The sequence below is a fragment of the Polypterus senegalus genome, chromosome 12, assembly GCF_016835505.1.
Source record: "Polypterus senegalus isolate Bchr_013 chromosome 12, ASM1683550v1, whole genome shotgun sequence".
Lineage (NCBI taxonomy): Eukaryota > Metazoa > Chordata > Cladistia > Polypteriformes > Polypteridae > Polypterus > Polypterus senegalus.
In genome coordinates, this window is record NC_053165.1 from 77,464,800 (window position 1) to 77,478,230 (window position 13,431).

The window sequence follows — 13,431 nt, forward strand, 5'->3', positions numbered from 1 at the left end:
CCCGTTCATGATGTGTGCCCAGTTGGGGGGTAATGAGGTGAGATGAGGGGCCTTTGACACCTTGGGGTTTATGGTGGTCTTAACACGGCCTTGTGTGCACCCACTGCATTTATAAGTCAATCACCGGCATGCAGTATACTAAATATCCAAAACGTTTCATTTTATTAACATAACCCCTCGTAACCCAGCTGAGGGGCACTGGTGGCATCCAAACACCACTGGATGTAAGGCAGGAACCAATCCCAGACTGTCCAGCGCCGGACCCACTCGAGTGCCCAGCCACCTGAGGTCAGAATGAGTTTGGGACGCAGGAGGAGAACCGACACAAACTCCATAACACTGGCACTTTGCCACTGGCTCCTCAATGGCACTTTGCTGGGTTTTGGGGCTCCTCGTAGCTCAATCGCTTGACAAAGAGCCTTTTTATTTCTTGGAATTCTTCTAGAATTGGTTCTGTGGATTAAGCAGACATTGTTAACGTGCAGCAGGACGCTAACTGGCACGTAGCAAGTGTCCTGTTAAAATCAGGAACCCACTGGAACCCATTAAACCCAAATCTAAATCAGCAGAGGCTCCTTCTGCAACCTCCAATGCTAACGCGCTTCTCCTGTGGCATCGCCCTGCAGATGTTCCCTGGCACATGTTGTTTGGGGACTCGACCTTAAACGATCGGTTCGTGAGAGCAAAACAGAAAGATACACTGGCATCAGAAACATCGTGGGCCCCTATGCCAGTGCCCATTGTGCCCTGTATTACCATCTTATAGCCTTTCATGGCAGTCGTCTGACGGTGTCAGGTTAACATTGATGAAAAATGAAAAAACTGCCCCGTGAACTTCTGTGAAAAACGGGAGGTCTGCCTTCCAGTAAGTTCAGAGTGTGGACACAAAAACAGCCCGAAGGTCCGGGAATGCGACGCCCCCTCGGCGCCCTGGCATGTCGCCATTTCAGCTCCTTCACAGATCAATACGAAACGAAACGGCCGCCCACTCCCTTGGGAACATAAAAGAGCCCCCAGAAAGTGAGCCCAGCAGCACACCGGAGTCCCGTCGCTCGTGATGGCAGGATCGGCGTTGCACTTGTTCGTCCTGCTGGCGCTGTCACTGCTGCACACCTGCGCCGCCCAGCCCTTGTAAGTACGACCACGGCGACCCTCGAGCCTGCCACGCTGGCAGTTTTAGGGGCAGACGGCCACGGAAGGGCCACCGAGCGCTACCGCCGAACCGCGGACTTCCAGCCGATCGGCGATCTGCGGGTTGAATGTGGATGTTCTCGGCGTGCCAGTCTCGGGTTCCTCCCCCGTGCCCTCCTGACCTGACTTTGATCGCTCGATTTAATAATAATCATAATAATCATCATAATCATAATCCATCGTGTTTCTATAGCGCCTTTCTCCTGTGGCTGTGAGGTTTGTTTCCAGATGTGCTGCGGGTTCCAAGGACCCTCTGAGTGCAGAAAGCCTCTGGACGGACACTTGAAATTTCAGGCTTGTTCAAGAAGTTCGACTTCACAGCTAAGACTTTAGCAAACTTTACTTCTGAACGTTAACTTTGACAAACCGGAGCTCTAAAATACGATGGCGCTGTTTTCGTCACTCGGTAGAAGTTTGTGAAAATCAAGAAGCGGCGCTCATGTTTGTAAATCTGAAGAAACGACAGGCGCCCAGAAATCAAAAGAGTGAAGTCCTTTAAATGGCCCTTAAAGCAAATATTGGAGTCTGGCCACCGAGCTGATGGGGTCTGCATTGGGCTTTAGGGGGCCAAACACAGGGGAGGGGAGGGGAGGAGGAGGAGGAGGAGGGTCAGACAAATGGCACACAGACGTGGGCACAAGACAAGATGCCAGCCGTGACTCTGTTTCGGGTCGGCCATCAACTAAGAACAGCAAAGACGACAAATCAGAGCAGAGTGCAGACAGCAGCCCGTTCTGTGGCAGTTTTGTGATTTTAGAGGATGCGGCGTTTTCTTTCTTTATTCTTTTGTTACATTTATTTTAACACGCAAAGTAAATTCTTTAAATGTCCGAGGCCCTTTCTCAGTTCTCTGGGCTTTCAAGAGAGATTTCACTTTTATATACCCGTAGTTGGCTGTGCTGCCCATCTACAGGGGGTTGAAATCAACACGGACCTTATAGTGTTAACATTTGCAGTGCGCCGTCTGTTGGAGTGTATTTTGTAATGCGTGTAATAATAAAATGCGATTCGTCAACGTGTATGTGTCTGTTTTAAGCTTTTTGCTATGGCGTTCATTTGTGATGTGCCATCTGTTGGAATGACAGAAACAAAGCAAACAGTCCCTGCGACCCACTGAACGCGGTAACAACAACACGGACAGAAACGGTGGAGCTCAGATGGTGAGCGGTGATGGAGGAGGACACTACAGGGGCACTTTGACCTTAGACCACCTACTCCCGACGACGCCATGGCAGGCTTGAGCTGATTTGTTGACTGTCTCTTTTTCTCAGGTTCGTCCTGACAGCTCCAAATGTCATAAGGGTGGAAAGTGAGGAGAACATCGTTCTCGAAGCGCACGACTTTGCTGGTGTTATCGATGCCGAAATTCGTGTTTTAGACTTCCCAGGCAAAAAGCAGACCCTGTACCCGACTGATGGCGCAGATAACAAAGTGCAGCTGAGCGCAAACAATCAGTACCATGTGACCAAAGCAATCAAGGTGAGTGTGTGACACGAGTGGTGACTTGCGGAACTTACGTGTGCAGCGTTCACGTAAACGACACGAGTTCAAGCTCTTGTCTTTTGACTTTTCGTTCCCCAGATTTCTGCCCGACATTTCAAGTCCGATTCCCGCACCAATCAGTATATCTACCTGCAAGCCACCTCGCCCAACTTTAACCTGGAGAAGGAAATTGTGGTGTCCTTCCACTCTGGATACGTGTTTGTGCAGACTGACAAAACCATCTACACCCCCACTGACAACGGTGAGTGCCCGACAAGGTGCCACGGGATGCCATCGTTAGCTTCAGTAGCACACAAGAGGAGGACAAAGCAGGGAAATGCAAACAGAAACTTGTGCTCAACCAACATATTCACTTCAACTCCATCCACGTTATTTATCACATCATAACACGAGACTAGCGGCCATGAGCGACTGACCGCACGTTGTCTGATGATCTGCGAGTCGTTGAACTTGATTAGAAAATTAAACGGCAAAGAGAAGGCTCTGGGCCGCTACCTGCTACTAGTAGAGCAAAGCCCTCAACCTGCTGCGGCTCCAGGGCTGCTCTGCGATGGCTGACCCCGCCACTCAGAGCCCAGCTAAGAAATCTTAATGCAAGAAATCGGATGAAGTGAAAGAAAGAAGAAAAAAAAAGAAACGAACGAATAAATCGAGCAACATTCTGGTGACGGGAGGTGTGGGACGACAGGAAGCCACCAGTGAAGAGCCGAGACCCACGACCCACACGGGCATGAGTGGTGCCAGCTGCCAATGCCAGTTACATTCACTCTAATGGCATCACAATATAAAAAAGAAAATACAAAATAAAAAAAAAAAACATACAAAGACAATAGCATCGCATTGTTTTACTGCACTGCGCCACCGGAGCAATTTAAAAATGGAATACACTTTAAAAGGAGGCAATTATACAGTTTAGGGGGAAAAATCAGATAAGAAATTATGTAGAAAATAATTAGAAATCAGATAAGAAATTATGTAGAAAATAATTATACTGTTAAAAGGTTTACTTTATTATTCTAGTCTTCTTTTTTTGATAAATTGCAACATGAGGTAAATATGTGGAATACGAAATTACTCTGTTCAATATTTCAGTCAGTCAGTCGGTCAGCTGGTCAGTCAGCTGGTCAGTCAGTCAGTTAGCCAGTCAGTTAGTCAGTCAGTTAGTCAGTCAGTCAGTCAGCTGGTCAGTCAGTCAGCTGGTCAGTCAGTCGGTCAGTCAGCTGGTCAGTTAGTCAGTCAGTCAGTCAGTCAGTCAGTCAGCAGTCAGTCAGCTGGTCAGTCAGTCAGTCAGCTGGTCAGTCAGTCAGCTGGTCAGTCAATCGGTCAGTCAGCTGGTCAGTTAGTCAGTCAGTCAGCTGGTCAGTCAGTCAGCTGGTCAGTCAGTCAGCCGGTCAGTCAGCCATTATCCAACCCAATATCTGCTCTCCAAAAATCAAGAAAAGTGTTCACCTCTGGTAGGTCATAAGATGAAAACATGCCGGCCTGGCACAGAGCAGCTCGGCCCCCAAAGACAGACAGGCGGGCCACTTGCAGTTAGGATGCCCCTGCCATCTGTCCGTGGAAGGTGTGTAAGGCCCAGAAGGCCAACACGGTGCAGACGCGGGACACGCCGAGAGGGTTACACCCCTTCACTGTCCTGGGAATGGCCCACCATGCCCCACAAATGGCTGCAGGGAGTGGTTGAGCGCTGGGAGGCCTGGTGCACCTGAAAACAACAAGACGATGATGATGAAGATGATGATGAGAGGAGGTTTGTTCAAAAATCAACGAGTACTAACGCCTTTTCATGTCTCCTTCTCTTGCAGTTCTCTACAGAGTCTTCTCCATGACTCACCACCTGAGCCCAACTACGAGTGCGGTTTCCGTGGAGGTTATGGTAAATGCCATCTGTTAATGTTAATAATCCAGCCATCGATTATCCCACCTGCCAGTTACTGATGCTTTATAAGATGTAAGGCTTCATTGACAGAATACGCGTTTGAATGTGCAGACACAGAAGACATTTAGAAAAAACCAAACGGCTTTAAAACGTCCAGCGGAGGCTCCAGGTGGGCATTGCTCTGCGTTGTGTGCCAGCGCCTTTGACGGAGTCGGTTGTTACTTTTGCTTTGATATGTCGGTTTGGCACCTCCAGCATCACGACTATAAACTCTTAACGCCTTTGTCACACTGCGGGTTCGAGGCACTGAGCTGTGCCACAAGCAGGTTAGGGAGAAGGCTGACTCGATTCTGTCAGGCAGTCAGGTGAAGATCAACTGATCCAAGAACTCCATTAGCTTCTTAAAGTCTGTCACCTGTAAGGATTTGTACTGAACTCTGAATTAATATGATGGTGATGATGATGGTGATGGTGATGATGATGATGATGATGGTGATGATGATGGTGATGATGGTGATGATGATGATGATGATGATGATGATGATGGTGATGGTGATGATGATGATGATGGTGATGATGATGATGATGGTGATGGTGATGATGATGATGATGGTGATGATGATGGTGATGATGATGGTGATGGTGATGATGATGATGATGATGGTGATGATGATGATGATGATGGTGATGGTGTTCTGTTTTCTGGTTTTCTAGGACAGCGCCTGGTGTCAGATGTGCTGTCTTTGTCCGTCTGTCTGTGTCCCATTAGCGGGTTGTCACCTCGTATTAAAGCCACATATCTGAGGCAGGGCTGACGTTTCTCCCCCCGGACTGTCCTGACAATCAGACTCACCTGAGTGGCCGTAAAGCGCCGCTTGTCCAATGACGAGAGTCAGCTGAGCTGTGAACTGGAAACGCTCTTTAACACTGGCATTCCAGTTCACTTTACTGGGATATTTGTATGTCCAGCAGAAGGCACAAATAGAAATGACGGATGTTACCACTACAGGTGCCACCAGCGGTCTGGCATTAGCTAAAGCGTTTGTTCTTATTTTCTGTTACAAAAGGAAGCACAGCCGATAAAAACGACATGTCGCTCACTTTGCTTTTCTGCAGAATCCTGATGGCATCATCGTCAGCAAAGATGTGCTTTCATCTCCTCATGGCATTTCCTCCGGGACTTACAAAATGCCCGAAGTTGTGAAGTAAGTCACTCCTGGTTTTTCCCTCCGATTATCTTAAAAGATCAACTTTGATTAAAGTCACAGAATGTTTTTCTTTAGCATCAGGCACATAATGGAGTGGACGCAGAGATCTTTTATCACATTTCTTGTGTTCTTCTCCTTATCCCGTTTAACTGGAGGCGTTCTGCTCCACGATCTGACCAGTTAACCTGACCCGACATCGCTCGCCCACTTCCATTTTATTCTGACGATGACGTCAAAGAGACAACGAACAAGCAGCCCCGCCACAAAGAACCCGTAACTGCCCCTCCATCGGTGAGCGTGTGGCTGACAAGCGGCTTAACATTTCATTGAATCTTATTGCTAATTCTGTTTGACGTGGTTCCTGCCTTGTGCCCCCATGCCTGCTGTGATTGGCTTCACCTTCCCCGTGACCCCAATCTGGATAAAGAGGAGATCACGTGATTCGGCGGTGGCGGGCTGTCCGCAGCTCAAGATGGCACGGGTCGAGGCCTGGCGTGCGAGCCCTTTGATCAGGCAGTGCGCGCTAATAACTGGCACCTGGGGGTCCGGCGCCAATACTAGGAGAGCGGTGCACCCTCACCCACCCCATTGGGCTTTCCTAGTCGGTGTCATGGAGGCTGACTCTGATCACGGGACGTGGTCTCCCAGGTCTGCTGTGCTGTGGTCCTCGATGCATAGCTTCTGGGGTACAAGTTCAGCTCAGAGAGCACCCCGAGAATGACCAGAGGTCAGGGTGGGGCTGGAGGTCCTAAAAATGTAAGGACATCATTTAAAATGTACGCTACATGCTGGAAAAAGTAAAGCGATGTTTTGGGGGTTTTGTACATAATTTGTGTTATTCTTCAACTGCTGCATTTCTAAGACAGAAAGGCAGTCAGTAGTGAATCGGGGGTACCCGACGTACCCCTTTGGTAAAGCTCGCCATTGTTTCCACCACCTGCCCTGTACAAGGGCACAGACTGTCGGATTTACCTCTGCGCTTGAAGTGGCGCGTCCGCCTCTCTGTGACACTCGAGCACTTGGGGACTTGCAGCCAACGACAAAAGAAACCACTGGGGCTCCTTAATAGAAAAGGCAGTGGAGCTGCACGAGGCCTGGCCGGGACTCGCACCGCGCTGTTGTCCTTCAGCAGGTGGGCTTCCTTCTTTAGTCCGTTCTTCTGTAACCACTTGCTGCTTACAGTAATTCATGTAGTCATTTGTTTGACTTATTTCTTGAGTTTCTGTGAAAAGCTAAAGCCCTGCTAGGGACAAATCGATCGAGCTGTCTGTTATATAGCGCCTTTCATGTCTGTCTAATACTACGTCTTTGTTTATCTCTGTTATAGTCTTTTCACATCTATCTATCTATCTATCTATCTATCTATCTATCTATCTATCTATCTATCTATCTGTTATATAGCGCCTTTCATCTATCTATCTATCTATTATATTTTGCCTTTCTATCTATCTATCTATCTATCTATCTATCTATCTATCTATCTATCTATCTATCTATCTATCTGTTATATAGCACCTTTATCTATCTGTTATATAGCGCCTTTATCTATCTATCTATCTATCTATCTATCTATCTATCTATCTATCTATCTATCTATCTATCTGTTATATAGCGCCTTTATCTATCTATCTATCTATCTATCTATCTATCTATCTATCTATCTATCTATCTATCTATCTGTTATATAGCGCCTTTATCTATCTATCTATCTATCTATCTATCTATCTATCTATCTGTTATATAGCGCCTTTCATCTATCTATCTATCTATCTATCTATCTATCTATCATCTTTTCTAAGATTTATTCCCCAATGTGTAATGACATGACTAAGCTACAACAAACTTTACGTAGACTCGGTCTCAGACTTGTCTGCACTCCAAATGATTTTGCTGCCTTTGTCTTTACAGTGTTGGCATCTGGAAGATTGTGGCCAAATTTGAAGTGACACCACAGGAGAATTACACATCTGAATTTGAAGTCAAGGAGTATGGTAAGGTGGTCTCCATGTATTTTGAGGTGGTCACTGAATGCTTCCTGAAAAATAAGTTCTTTTATCTCGCAGTCTAACCCGAACCCAAGCACACATCGGAAGAGAAGGGAGAGCACAAACTGCACATGAATGTAATCCTAGTCTTGATTTATTAGGCTGTTTGAACTTCTTGAAGAACTCTGCTTTGATGGCACAGGACGGCCGCACATCATAAGTAGAGTCTCAGATGCGGAGCGGAGCCGAGCAAGTTGGTTAGCTGGGTGGAGGTCTTGGCTGTGTAACAACTTTCTGGTTGCACGTTTCAAGGAAAAGATCCAAAGGATGGATGACTTGATGACGTCCACAAAGGCAGCACTCGGACATTAAAGCCAATGTGTTAGGGAGACGATCTGAGTGAAGTCAGTGTGCCAACTCCCTTATCACCCAGTTCACATAGCCAGTGAGTTCTAGAACTCCATTACATCCTCCACACTCACACTCACAGACACTCACATTCACTCACACTCGCACACTCACACACGTATTCTGTCAGCGAGTGGTCGGCCATTTGAGGGGCTTCGTGCCCGTTTTGCTCTCAGGGTGGTCTCTGGGTGTTCACAGTTTCTCTGCGGCTCATGCAGCAGCACTCACTCCAAGTTACAAATTAAAATTCTTGTGTACGTACGCATGTGCAGATAAGTGTAAGTTACATTTGAGAGTAAACAGAGTAGAAAGTCACACGTATGCCATTTGAAGCACGGGCACAGGCAGGTGTTCACTACTGACTTTATTTTTATAACAGCACACCAGCTCTCTTCCCCACCCATATATTATATGCAGATAATTTCGCTTCATAAAATATACAAAGCAGAATAAAATACAAAGAAAGGGCTGATGTCGCTTGTCTCGATGTACATCTCTGTGTGTCCATCACGCACTGTTTGATTTATTAAAACACTTCATAGAACACGTGACAGGCTTCAAATCATTTGGATGCCATCCTTGGTATAAGAACCTTAGCATTGCAGACTAACAAGCCATAAAATGAAATAAGGTGCGAGACTGGCAAGGACTGGTTTCTAATTCAGCAGTTGGGTTGGGATGAAAAGGGCCCTCCAGGACCAACATTGCCCACCCCTGCCCTGGAACATGAAGAAGGAATAAATGTTTGTTGTTGGTTAGTTGCACACAGACTGGCATTTTACTTTACTTTTGCCTGCTGACCTTGGCCCCTCGCCCACCACTTTTTGCAAGTAGCCCATCACAGTGAGGCCAAGTGGTAGCCCAGCCAAGGCTCCTGGAGCTCTGAAGTCACAGTCATGACAATAATATCATGAAATGTGCCAGTCTGTATGCCAGGAGGTACTGTAGTGGACAGACCACGGGTACATCGCCAGTTAGTTTTTGAGAAAGTCAGAATTGAGAGGTTTCACGGTGCCAGCCTGTTTAACAAAGAGTGTTTGTTGATTGTGCTCCCGGAGAGACGACCTGAGCTCCATGTTGGTTAGATGCCAGTCATCAGTCAGACATCGTCCAGCACGTTAAGTCCTAACTACAGGGTCACGGGGGTCTGCTGGAGCCAATCCCAGCCAACACAGGGCGCAAGGCAGGAACAAACCCTGGGCGGGGCACCACACACCCACTCGGGACAATTTAGGATGGGCAATGCCCCTAGCCGGCATGTCTTTGGACTGTGGAAGGAGAACATGCCAACTCCACGCAGGGAGGACACAGGAAGCAAACCCAGACGGGTCTCCTAACTGCAAGTCAACAGCGCTACCCGCTGCGCCACCGTGCCACCCTTTGTTAGATGTGTACGTAAGAAACTTTAGCTAAAGTCCGTGTTATCTGCGAGTTTGAGTAAAAGCAATGCAGAGCTACTCCGTGATATTCCAACAAACGCCTTAACATGCAGGGAGGATTTGCTTTGTAACTGTCACTTGATAAGTTGTCACCCCATTTTGAAAAAGTGTTTCTCTAACCGTCAGCTTTCATTCGCTGGAAACGCACCATTTTGACACACCCACTCCAACTGGGTACAGAAACTGTGCGACTGTGTGAGTCACGTGGTCCTCCCTGAGCGGGCAGCAGTATTCTGGGTGACTGGCATTGAGGGCTGGGGAGGCTTTAATCAGTATGGCTGCTGTCACACATGAAGCCACAAGTGGAGATGAAACAGGTGGCTCCCAGTATAGCCTGGGCTGCAGTGCCATCCCGCCCCGACACACCACTGGCATACTGAAGCTTCATAAACGTGGGCCGATTGGCACCGTGATTTTGGATGGGTGAAGTTCCACTTCCTACTGTATATTGTGTTGAATAGCTGAGTGTAACTGGCAAGAAGTTCAAATTCTGTGAGGCGTAAGGGGCGTCTGCCATTCAGTCTCCTTCAAATAGTCTGGGGACACATTTTGAAATGCTTTGAAGAAGCCGACACAAGTAGAAGGTCACATCTTCCTCAGCCACCATCTTTGAGCAGCTCTCCTCCTTATGTCACAGAGTTACACGTCTCCAGGGGTCTCGTGTGAAGCCCCTGATTTGTTTCCTTTTTCTCTCCTAGTCCTGCCAAGTTTTGAAGTGAAACTGGAACCCAGCCAGGCATTCTTCTACGTCGATGACAACGAGCTCTCTGTTGACGTCACTGCCACGTAAGTTCCATTTCTCAGTTGGTCACCAGCCTTGGAGTGTCACATAAGTAAAACGTAGACGCGTGTTTATGTCCCGACCGTTCAAGAAGGAGAAATGTGAGTGATGTGAAGGCGTGAGGCCGTTTTGCTCCTGTCTGTAAGTAATACGACGATACGAACGCCGACTGAATTATACATTAGGATGTAAAGGATTAAAGAAAATCAGGAAAGACGGACCTCATGAGGACAATTTGGAAAGCTTAAGTGATTAAGATAATCATCAGAAACAGCAAGTCTTGACATTATAAAGTACACAGAGGTGTGAGGAGGCCGTGTATGTACTGTATATTTATATTGTATGCCACCCTAAACCGGGCACACACAGGCAGGGCACAAGTTTATTTACAGCAGGTCACCAACACAACGCTCCCTTCTCGCCGTCAGTCCTTCTGCCTCCACTCCTCCTCTCCTCCCGACTCTGCCACCTTATGAAGTGAGGCGGCTCCTTTTACTGGGCACCCAGAAGGGCACCAGGTGTCTAACAAGCTTCTTCCGGCTACGTAAGGCCCTGGAAAGATCCATGCGCTCCCTGGTGGTGGCCAACAGGTCCTGAGCTCCCGTGCTCATAGCTTGGGGTCCCACTGGAAACCAAGGGGGCTGCCCTCGACTGGCCCGAGAACACTCTCTCCCCTGGTCCTTCCACACCTTGGGCGGCCACCCAACACAATTTATATACATTTATAAATATAGTGTCACAAACTTGAGCACAAGTCAAAGACAAGAGTCCAAACCAGAACTGAGGGAGCAGAGGAACGGTGGAAGACAGGAAGTGAGGTCAACGGGGTCGGGCACATAAGGGTCTTCAACCGTAGGCTCGAGCCCAGAGGGGACATCACGGGGCCGGGGCCGGCAACGTCTTCCTCCATAGGCTCAGACCCGGAAGTGACGTCACCAGGGCCAGGCGGGATCTCCCGTGGATGGTCTGCAGGAAAGCGAGCTAAAGAATCGGTGCCCTCTGCCACATCGGAGTTGCCCTCACTCAGGCCCTTCAGCTGCCTCCGATGCACACGTGTGTGCCAGTGTGTGTATACGTGCGGTACGGTATATCCATGCAACGTCCAACAATAAACGTGTCTGCTAGGCTGAAGACGCGCCCATGTGAGGGAATCGCTGATGTGCCGACAGGCCCCTTTGTGGCGCGTTAATCGTAATCGTAGAATAAAATGATGTTTTACTGATCTTTAGAGGTCGGTGGGCACAGCAGCCCGGTCACTCAGGATGGCCCCCGGTTGGTGTTCTGCATTACGTACATACTGTATGAGCTCGTCTGCTAGCTTTGTTCTCTTTCTGTTCCGTGATTTGTCTTCTCCAGGTACCTTTATGGAAACAAAGTCTCGGGATACGGATACATTGTTTTTGGAGTGCTGGCCGATGACGAGAAGAAAAGCTTCCCAGATTCCCTGCAGAGGATTGAAGTACGTAACTCATATGTGAACATGGAAAGGTCTTCGCTGTCCTGTCTGAAGTTCAAATGGCAGCAACGCCTAACCCTGTGACTGTGGACCTCAGGCTTTGATGGCCACCTGCTTACATTTGTACCTTTGTCACCTGCAGATTGAAGACGGAAGAGGAACGGCTCGACTCACGAGACAGCACATCCTAAGCGCTTTCCCACAAATTAACCAGCTTGTTGATAAGTCCATTTACATCTCGGCCACCGTCTTGACATCTACTGGTAGGTGCCATGCTGGTGAACCCTGTCATGAAGATTAATTGGTCATGTGATTCCCTTCCTGACGAACTTTGAAGTCTTGTTGTTTATCTCGCTTATCAAAGCAAATGATTCAGGCGTCATAGTGAATCTAATCATGTGTGCCCGCCCAGAGTCATGTTTAGCAGTTCAAAGTGGCACATCTCGAACTCAGTAATAACTAAACCAAAAGAGTACGTCTCCTAACCTAAACCTGCATTCCAAATACGGACTAATGTTTTATCCTCGGATTTTGATTTTTTACAAATGCCACTAAGGTGCCCGTTGCTGAGCGGGTTTATCCCACAGGTGGTGACACTCGACATCAACAGCTCCGCACAGGTTTGAACTCGCTTAGGGCTTTGGGGTGCGATTCTTGTAAATGATTTATCGGGGCAACACATCGTTACATTTAATACACGACTGCTTCTTGTTTCCAACGTCAGTTAGGATTTGGTGCTTTGGTTGAACTGACTTAATGTCTTCAGACTCTCCTCATTTTCAGCCTTTGTTCTTTATCTCAGTTTCTTATTACTGGTGTGGAAGGTGACCCGGACACAGACAGACGGACAACGGTTTCTCACCCAACACACCCATTTATTATATTTACAATATTTACAAGTTCAAAACAGTGTACCTCAAACCCCAGTGCCTCTTGCACCGATTCCTCAATGTCCAGGCCTCACAGACTTTGTGCCTCTCTCTCCAGCTCCGTCTCTCTGCCACCCAACTTCCGCCAATGACTGGAGGGAGGCGGCCCCTTAAATAGGAACCCGGATGGGCTCCAGCTGCTTCCCGGCATTCGGTCATAGCCACACCCCAGTGTGGCGGAAGTGCCGGCTGCGCACCCGGAAGCCGTCCGGGTGTCCCCGTCTCCTGGGATATTCAGGCACTGGGAGGCTGCCTGCCGGTGGCCACGGGTCCCTACAGGGCTGGGCTTCCAAGCCCTTCACCCGAGGCCCCCAACAGAACCAGGACAGACGCCCCCTCACGGTCTGGAGGAGGCACAAGCCCTCCTCCGGTCCTCCTGGGCGTCCCGGCCGGGGACCACACTGGGCACTAGTAGCCCATCTGTGTCCTCAGCCTGGCAGAACCAAAGGGACTGTAGTTCATAATTAAAGGTGATCAAATATGATAACCCAATATTAGTCAGTCAGTCATTGTCCAACCCGCTGTATCCTAACTACAGGGTCATGGGGGTCTGCTGGAGCCAATCCCAGCCAACACAGGGTGCAAGGCAGGAAACAAACCCCGGGCAGGGCACACACACTCATGACAATTTAGGATCACCAATGCACCTAAC

General features: G+C 48.3%; 1 protein-coding gene across 1 annotated transcript; it reads left to right on the forward strand.

Annotated features, from left to right (window-relative positions):
• The first annotated feature begins 1,000 nt into the window (after window positions 1–1,000).
• Window positions 1,001–12,151, forward strand: LOC120540495 (complement C3-like). The gene is made up of 9 exons (XM_039771334.1): window positions 1,001–1,131; window positions 2,463–2,670; window positions 2,773–2,935; window positions 4,500–4,570; window positions 5,690–5,778; window positions 7,690–7,772; window positions 10,312–10,399; window positions 11,751–11,853; window positions 11,993–12,151. The coding sequence occupies exons 1-9, from the start codon at window positions 1,058–1,060 to the stop codon at window positions 12,149–12,151; spliced, it is 1,038 nt and encodes a 345-aa protein (XP_039627268.1). The 5' UTR covers window positions 1,001–1,057.
• Window positions 12,152–13,431: the final 1,280 nt, after the last annotated feature.

Bases quoted from the DNA above. Each gene is read 5' to 3' on its own strand.
- LOC120540495 (XM_039771334.1), top strand. From the start codon at position 1,058: ATGGCAGGATCGGCGTTGCACTTGTTCGTCCTGCTGGCGCTGTCACTG. The intron at 2,671-2,772 runs GTGAGTGTGTGA...TTCGTTCCCCAG, and splicing joins ATGTGACCAAAGCAATCAAG to ATTTCTGCCCGACATTTCAA. The intron at 11,854-11,992 runs GTACGTAACTCA...TGTCACCTGCAG, and splicing joins ATTCCCTGCAGAGGATTGAA to ATTGAAGACGGAAGAGGAAC.